Here is an 8,911-nt window from a genome sequence, read left to right as displayed (position 1 = left end):
TACAATTTGAAATATTTTCATCAAACTAGTTAACATAGCCTTCATGGCATTTTCTTAGTTATTGTGTTAAGACATTTATAGTCTACATTTAGTAAATTTCCCATGTACCCTTGTAAGATGCACCATAGGTGTGGTGCCATCAATTACTCTCCCTCCACCCATTCTCCCCCCTTCCCTCCCTCTCCCTTTTCCCCATATTCTTGGGCTATAATTCATATAAATTGGTTTCATAGTAGGGCTGAATACATTGGATACTTTTTCTTCCATTCTTGAGATACTTTGCAAAAATATGGAACACTTCATGAATTTGTGTGTCATCCTTGCGCAGAGGTCATGCTAATCTTCTCTGTATCATTCTAATTTTAGTATATGTGGTGCCAAAGCGAGCACATAGCTCCTATTTATTAAATATTTGCCATATGCTGGGCCAGGGTTTCTAAATCTTACACTATCGCCATTTTGAGCTGCACAGTTCTTTGTCATAGGTAGGGTCCTATGCATTGTAGGATGTTTAACAGCATCCCTAATCTTTACCCACTAGATGCCAGTAGCAACTATACCCAGTTGAACATCCAGAAATGTTTCTAGACACTGCCAAATGTCCTCTGGAGGGCAAAAATTGTCCCCTGTTGAGAACCACTGCTCTAGGCCCTATGCTGAATGCTTTACATGTCTTACTTAATGGTTACAACAACTCTAAGAGGCTGACACTGTCATTATTTCTATTTTAGGTTTGAGGAACTAAGGCTTAGTGAATAATAATACCTGCTCAAGGTGAGCATTGGAGAGAGGATGGGAGCCTGGAGGGGCTCAAATGCCAGCACAGCACAGACTCTTAACATTGGGCTCCACTCTCTGTTCTGCTGTGTCAGCTTTTCCCTGGATTGACCTCTAGCGCGGACAGTCTTGAGTTCTAGGAAAGCAGGATGACCCCTACATGGTCTCTCTATTGGTGTCAAGCTCGTCGCCCAGGTAGTCGACTTTCCCACATAGACCAATTGAGGATTCTAGATGCTAATGTGTGGAGTGCAGCACAATCTTTTCCACATACCTCCTTCACTCTCAGTCCATCGGATTTTACTTCTCAGCTTTGGTGGGGTCAGTGCTATATACATGATGGTATACCCCACCGTGTCTGCTCAGATGCTTTGTGAACTGCTCCATTCCGGGCACTTCCCTTTCTTCCCACATTTGTTTGCTTGTTGGATGTGGTGCACTTGTGGTAAGGCATCCACCAGACTTCTTATTCCTGTTTTGTGATTACTTGGAAAAAAGTAGTAAAATATGTGGGACTTAAGTCTCAGAACTTATGGAATCCTGTTATACAACTTTTAAAGAAACATTAGATATTGGGCGGCGCCTCTGGTTCAGTGTGTAGGGCGCCGGCCCTATATACCAAGTGTGGCAGGTTCTAACCTGGCCATGGCCAAACTGTAACAAAAAAGTAGCTGGGCGTTGTGACAGGCACCTGTGGTCCCAGCTAGTTGGGAGGCTAAAGCAACAGAATCACCTAAGCCCAAGAGCTGGAGGTTGCTGTGAGCTATGACACCACGGCACTCTACTGAGGGCAACAAAGTGAGACTCTGTCTCTAAAATAAATAAATAAATAAATAAAATGAAAAATAAAAATAAAAATGAATTAGATATTATGTATCAAAGCCAGACATGTTCTCATTTGTTAGATAAGAGTTCTTCATTCCGATCAGCTAGCTCTTATCTTTAACCTAAATCAACTTGACAATTTTGGATGCCACTGTGCCTTATCTGCAGGCTCAGATAGTCAGGACTAGGGATCACTTTTTTGCCTGTAGCTTCTTCTACCTGACCGCAGAGCAGGTCCAAAAGTGCAGAAAAATTCCTCCTCCTCTGAGTACTCCCGGTGCCCATCTGTACCAACCCTGGCACCTTCTCATACAGGGTTTGTCCCTATGCTCCAGCAGTATTTTGGAAAGGAGCATTTGAACAATTAATATAAGCAAAGAGAGAAGGTAATGAAAAGTGTCTGCCAAGTATTTATTAAACCCTCTGATGGGCGCAGAACGCTGAGATTTAGTTTCTTTATCAAATGGGAATAATCATAGTACCTCCCTCTTAGAATTGTTTTGAGATAGAGAATGTAAGGTACTTAAAGTTTTTGCCTGGCCAAAGTGTGTATCCCTAAGTGATAGTTAGTATCTTCACCACCTGATACTGCCGCATTGAGGAGAGAGGTGTTCCACTCAAACATAGTGAAGCAGACACTGATGGTGTTGGTCTAAGAGCACAGCAGTTTAATCTGGCAATCTACCCTGAAAGTACCCACGCATGCATGGCGTATTGCCCATGGTAGTTATGCATTTACTTAAAGATTGGGAAGTACCAGCTGCGTGCCCGTAGCTCAGTGGTTAGGGCACCAGCCACATGCTGTGGGGCTGGTGGGTTTAAACCCAGCCCAGGCCTGCTAAACAAAAACAAACAAACAAAAAAATAGCTGGGTGGGCAGCGCCTGTAGCTCAAAGGAGTAGGGTGCCTGCCCCATATGCCAGAGGTGGCGGGTTCAAACCCAGCGCCAGCCAAAAACTGCACAAAATAAATAAATAAATAAAAGGGGGAAAAGTTCATTTAGAAAAAAAAAAAAGCCGGGCATGGTAGTGGGTGCCTGTAGTCCCAGCTACTGGGGAGGCTGAAGCAAGAAAATCGCTTAAGCCCAAGTGTTTGAGGTTGCTGTGAGCTATGATGCCATAGCACTCTACCAAGGGTGACAAAGTAAGACTCTGTATCAATTAAAAAAAAAAAAAAGATTGGGAAATTCCAGGTAGAACAATTCATTATTATTTTAAAAAGAGGAAAGAAATGAATCAGAATGCAGTGTATGACTTTACCATGGGCAACATGCCTACCTTGACTCCCTGGAGCAGCTTTCTCCACTGGGGCTCCTTTATTGGAAAGTGATGAGCAATTACATTCAAAATCAATTTGATCTAATTGTGAGATTTCCCTGCCTGTTATTGTAGAATTCCAACTTCTTTAATGATAATAATTTAGCCTTATGATAAATTAATGATACCATATAATGGCAGCTTTTTAAATTTGTTGACATTTCTGAGAGATATAATGTGAGAGAGATGCTATTTTTTTTTTGAGACAGAATCTCATTGTGTCGAGTAGAGTTCCATGGTGTCACAGCTCACAGCAACCTCAAACTTTGGGCTTAAGTGATTCTCTTGCTTCTGCCTCCCAAGTAGCTGGGACTATAGGCACCTACCACAGGCCTGGCTACTTTTTTGTTGCAGTTGTCTTTGTTTAGCTGCTCTGGGGCTGGGTTCAAACCAGCCAGCCTGGGTGTATATGACTGATGCCCTACCTACTGAGCTGTGGGCACCACCCAAGATGCTAATATTTAAGAAAAACTTAGGAGTTCGACACAGCCAGCATGTATTAGCATTGTTATATGTTAAGCACCATGCCAGGTGTCCTGAGTGGAGTCCCTGTCCTCAGAAGTTGCATTGTAGGCTCAGCACCTGTAACTCAGTGGTTAGGGCACCAGCTACATATATTGGGGCTGGTAGGTTTGAACCTGGCCTGGGCCTGCTTAACAATGACAACTGCAACAAAAAAATAGCCGGGCATTGTGGCGGGTGCCTATAGTCCCAGCTACTTGGGAGGCTGAGGCAAGAGAATCACTTAAGCCCAAGAGCTTGAGGTTGCTGTGAGCTGTGATGTCACAGCACTCTACTGAGGGGGGGAGGGGAAGAAATTGCATTGTAGTGGGGAAGTAGGATGTGTACTCAATTACACTGCAAGGCAGTCTTTTTATTGATAAACATCACAAATGGCTTCATGGAGGAAGCTGCTTTTGAGCTGGACCTTGACACATGGGTAGGCAGAGGTGGAGTGTGTATGTGTGGTTGAAATGGGCATTCATATGGTAGGAAGGAGGAAAATTTGCTCAATATGCCCATCATTGTATTGGAATCAGGAATGTGGAAATGGCGGGGGTACTGAGGTTGGCTGGCCAGTTGGTGAAGGGAGAGAAAGCAAAAGGTGAAAAGAGGTGATGAAGGGAGGTAAACTTGGCTTGCTGGGCTAGGGCCAGGTGCTAGTGGCCTCAGTGCTGTGGAGTTTGGGCTTAATTCAGGGGCATTGGAGCTAAGGAAAGGTTTTTGAACAGTGCCGTGATCCAAATGCCTGTGTGGAGCTTACCATCTGTTACAGATGTTTAGTATTTGATTTTCTCTCATTTAATCCTCACACCAGCTCCATGAAATAGGACTTCTTATCCCATTTCATAGATGAGAAAACAAAGGTTTAGCAAAGCTCAGTGTCTTGCACAGATAAGTCAAGGAGCTGCAGTTTGAGCCCTAGGCTCCAAGCTTGACTCCAAAACTCCAACCTACAATGAGAAAGATGGGCTAGAGAAAAAGTTGAAGAAAAAACTTGGTAGGAGGCTGTGGCAGTTGTCCAAGTGAGAAGTGAATGAGGGCAGGGAGAGGGTGGATGGACATGAGAGGATGGACAGAGTTGGGCAGAGTCCATAGCACTGGAGTGGCTGGGAGTGGTAGAGTAAGAAGAAGAGAAAGAGTACTGTGTGGGGTGGTGGAGGTGATGGGGAGCAGGGAACAGAACCATGGTCTCACACTCCCTGGTGACTCTTGTCACTGTGGTAAGGATGTGGCTGATTGGATCATCTTGAGTCAGAAGAGTTTGAGAAGTAGAGGAATGACTCAGGTGAAAGCATGATGAGCCCTAAGCTCCAATTCCACACCTTCCACTGAGTTGCTGCTCATCACTCACCATCCAGCCTCAGTTTCCCCATCAATATAGGGAGGCAGTGGAATGGTTTGTTAGGGGATTCCAGAGAATTCATGGCCATTTAGACCAGCTCAGCATTACCAACCCAGCTCTTGTGAAATAGGCCACTTTTAAAACATCCCAGGTGATAAATCCATTGTGAACATCCATTCCAAATAGAATGGTAAAAATCCACAGGATATGCTTCCTCTTCCCTACCACTTAGCAGGTGCCTCTGAGAACTCCAGTCTCAGCTTGGACTTCCTGCCTTGGTCTCCTTAATGAGCACTTTAGTAAGTAGTGTGGTCATTCCTTCTGAACCACAGGCACATTTTAACTGAAGGCATTAGGAGAAAGGAATGCTCCAGAAGAGCTTTCAGATTAGATACACTGTCATGATTTCATTATAAAGAACTTTTTCTTCAAAGAGCTCAATCATCTTTGCAAATCCATTCACAACCTATTGGCAGGTAGTCCTCACAAGAGCCTCACAGGCAAGCTGTAGCCTTTTGTTTCCTTTGAACAGAGCACAAGTACTGCTTCACGGATCCCACAGAGGACCATGGTAGCATGGGAATGAGTGCTGGGGGAGAGTATTGGAGAGAGGAGGTGCTGTGCCCACATCTCTGCCTCAGCTGACTGGGCAGGATCAGCTGGATCCTGGGAGCCAAGACGGGTGGATTGCAAGAGCGCCTAAAGATGATGTGGTCCACAGTGCCCCCTGGTGGTGTAAAGCAGTCTGGTGCTCTTTGTTCTAGGGAAGAGAGATCACCTGTTTTAAACATCTTGTGGCCCAATTTCCTTTTTACTGGAGCTTTACTCCTGGGCTAGAGCCACCCTGGCATCTGCTGCAGGTTCAGTGATACCCTGAAGGCAGCATAGTTTGGGAATATTCAGGCCTGTCCTCCCAGTGTCTGGAAGAAAGGTTCAGAAACCAAGGGGTAGGGAGAGTGGGGGCTGGAAATGATTCTTGCTTTCAGAAGTGCCTAAGACTTGCCCTGTCTTATGTGGTAGCCACCAGTCCCATGTGGCTATAGAGCATTTTGGAATGTGACTAGTCTGAATTGAGATGGACTGTCAATGTTAACTACACACTGAATTTCACAATATATTAAAAAAATGTTGATAGCATGTTAAAATGCTAATATTTTAGGTTAATAAAATATATTAAAACTAATTTCAAGGCCAGGCATGGGGGCTCATACCTGTAATCCCAGCACTTGGGAGGCCAAGGCGGGTGGATTGCATGAACTCAGGACCAGCCTGAGAAAGAACGAGAAAGTACAGAGACCCCATCTGTAAAAAATAGCTGGCCATTATGGCAGCCTGCTACTTGGCAGGCTGAGGCAAGAGAATTGCTCAAGGTTTGAGGTTGCTGTGAGCTGTGACACTATAGCACTTGACCAAGGGCGACAAAATGAGACTGTCAAAAAAAAATAAATTTCATCTGTTTATTTTTCCTGTGACTGCTAGAAAATTTAACATTACATTTCTACTGGATAGCCTTGCTCAACAAAAATGGGTTTTGCCGAGAACTGGGGCCCACATGACCAGGGCTGGTTCCGGACCTGCCCTTGAGCCAACTTATACAACTGAGGCTAACCTTTTGGAGAGGTGGGGCTTGGTCTTTGTGATTCACCCCTTACCTCCCAAAGAGCCATCTGAAATCCCACCATTCAAGTCATCCATCACTTTGAATAATCATAGTTTTTCACAATGCAAGTACCCTAGGATTAAGAACTTCACACCTAGACTGAACATTCTGGGATCCCAGATGCTTACAAGATAGAGGAGGGATCTCTAAAGAGAACTTTAAGGTAGGAAAATAGAAATTGGAGAACATTGACTGTTCGTGGCTGTCTCACACCTGCATGTTGTGGTTAGCTTTCTGGCTTTGATGCCACCTGTCTCCTATAAGTTGACTCCTGCCCTACCTCTTTGCTTGTCCTTAGAATGGGCAGTTTGGTGCCCCTGGGAGTTTTAGAAGAGTCATACTTAGAAGTTTTATTTTTTTTTTTCCTTTCCTCCGTTGTCCCAATTCTGAGTGGTTAACCTGACCTGGCAAGTCTAAATTTCCTTTTAAATACACAAGCACTGTCCTTAGACTTTATGTAAAAGAGTCCTGATGGCTGAGTATAGTATTACAATGTGGGGTATAAGGGGTAGAATTTGTTCTGCAGCTTGGCCTGCGTTAGACAGTTTTTAAGGAAAGAACTGACTGAGCTGTTTCTAATGTGGTCAGCGTGCTACATGGGTTAGCAGCAATTCTTTGGGGGTCTCGGTGTATGAGTCCTGGGCAGGTCCTTCACAGACTTGGTCTTCATGTTTAGTCTTGTAAGTTCCTTCCCACCGTTTGTCTGATGCCTTCTGTGGGCTTAGCATTGAGTGAGGATTCATTGATGACTATCCAAACTGGGGTTCAGGGATCAGAGTGAGTTTGCCTCTCGTGTAGCATTGGATTCTTAGACTTGAAGTGGCTGGGATTTTTGTTTTGTTTTATTTTATTTTTTTCTCTTCTAGGCTTTTGTAAACTGGAAAGAGGCTAAACTGACTTGGAGTTTTTTTAAACAGTCTTTCCTGAAACAGATTTTGACGGAAGGTAAGTAAAAGGTCAGGCTGAGCAGTCTGGAGAACATAGTAGAAGGGTAATCTTACAGGACTGCTATTGCCTGGATCTAGATCACCTGTCTACAGCCCCCTGGGCAGAAGAATCTCAGAAATGTGTTGTTTTTTTAAAATAAGGAATGAGAAACCAACATCTATGTAGTTTTATGCTTTTAAGTTATTTAATTTAAATCTATCTACAGCCTTGTAGAAAGATATTGTTCCCCTTTATTATGAATGAGGAAACTAAGGGTCCATGAGGTCATAGAACTTCTTCAGGGTTTTACAGTAACAAGAAATAGCTTAGTTGGGATCTAAGTCTAACTCTAAAACCCTACGTTGCATCATTTTAATAAATTTATTATAAGAATATTATTACATCAATTATAGAAAACTGGGAAAACCATATCCATAATGTCATTATTCTTACTTTTTATTCATTTTCTTGTTTTATTCTTTTCTTTAAAAATTTTTGTTTTTATTTTATTTATTTTTTTATTGTTGAGGATTCATTGAGGGTACAGAAAACCAGGTTATACCAATTACCTTTGTTAGGTAAAGTCCCTCTTCTAATTGTGTCCTGCCTCCAACGGGTGTGTCACACACTGTGATCTCCTACCCCTTCCCTCATTTTCTTTTCTTTTTTTGAGACAGAGTCTCACTATGTCAACCTCGGTAGAGTGCGACAGCTCATTGCAACCTCTAACTCTTGGGCTCAAGAGATTCTCTTGCCTCAGCCTCCCAGGTAGCTGGGACTACAGGTGCCTACCACAACGCCCGGATGTTTTTTGTTGCAGTTGTCATTGTCATTTAACTGGCCTGGGCCAGGTTTGAACCCAGCTCCCTTGGTTTTTTGTGGCTGTCGCTGTAACCACTGTGCTACGGGTGCCAAGCCTCATTTTCTTGTTTAAAATTTTTTTTTAAGAAACAGGTGTTCAGGTGGCACCTGTAGCTCAGTGGGTAGGGCACCCGCCCAAATACACCAAGGCTAGCGGTTCAAAGCTGGCCAGGGCCAGCTAAAACAACAATAGAAACTGCAACAAAAACATAGCCAGGTGTTATGGGAGGCTGAGGCAAGAGAATCGCTTAAGCCCAAGAGTTTGAGGTTGCTGCGAACTGTGATGCCACAGCGCTCTATGAAGGGTGACATAATGAGACTCTCAAAAGAAAGAAAAGAGAAACAGGTGTTCATTATTTTATCTTCTTAAATGAGATTCATCTATGTAATAATTTGGTCCACCTTCTGACTTCTGTCCTTCCTGTTTGACAATGACAGAGGCTTCAGTGAAGAGGGCAAGCAATGGACTGAAAGTAATCTATCTAGTTTTTGTATGTACATGTGTTGGTTTGTTTGTATGCAGCCCTAATTCAAAGAATGAAAATTTAAGGTCACTATAAGTGGCTGAAGGTAGTACTTTTTTTCTACATGTAAATTTCATGTCTGTACATCTCTGTATCTATGTATCTGACATAACGAGACTCTCACTGAACTCATGAGACTCTCATAATGAGACTAAACTTATGTGTTCATCTTTTT

General features: G+C 43.3%; 1 protein-coding gene and 1 non-coding gene across 2 annotated transcripts in view; one reads left to right on the top strand and one right to left on the bottom strand.

The window, feature by feature from the left end:
* RFT1 (RFT1 homolog) overlaps nt 1-8,911 on the top strand; it is a 40,862-nt gene that overhangs the window by 13,038 nt on the left and 18,913 nt on the right. Inside the window, exon 6 of the mRNA XM_003789493.3 lies at nt 7,291-7,369. Coding sequence (XP_003789541.1) covers nt 7,291-7,369 — 79 coding nt within the window. The remainder of the gene's footprint in view (nt 1-7,290; nt 7,370-8,911) is intronic.
* On the bottom strand, nt 284-390 carry LOC111725175. The gene has a single exon (XR_002773305.1). It is a non-coding gene; the product is annotated as a U6 spliceosomal RNA (small nuclear RNA).

This window comes from Otolemur garnettii, unplaced genomic scaffold (assembly GCF_000181295.1).
Source record: "Otolemur garnettii isolate 467f Iridium unplaced genomic scaffold, OtoGar3 scaffold00032, whole genome shotgun sequence".
Classification (NCBI taxonomy): Eukaryota; Metazoa; Chordata; class Mammalia; order Primates; family Galagidae; genus Otolemur; species Otolemur garnettii.
The sequence above is the reverse complement of the archived record's forward strand: the minus strand, read 5'-3'. Positions and strand labels throughout refer to the sequence as shown.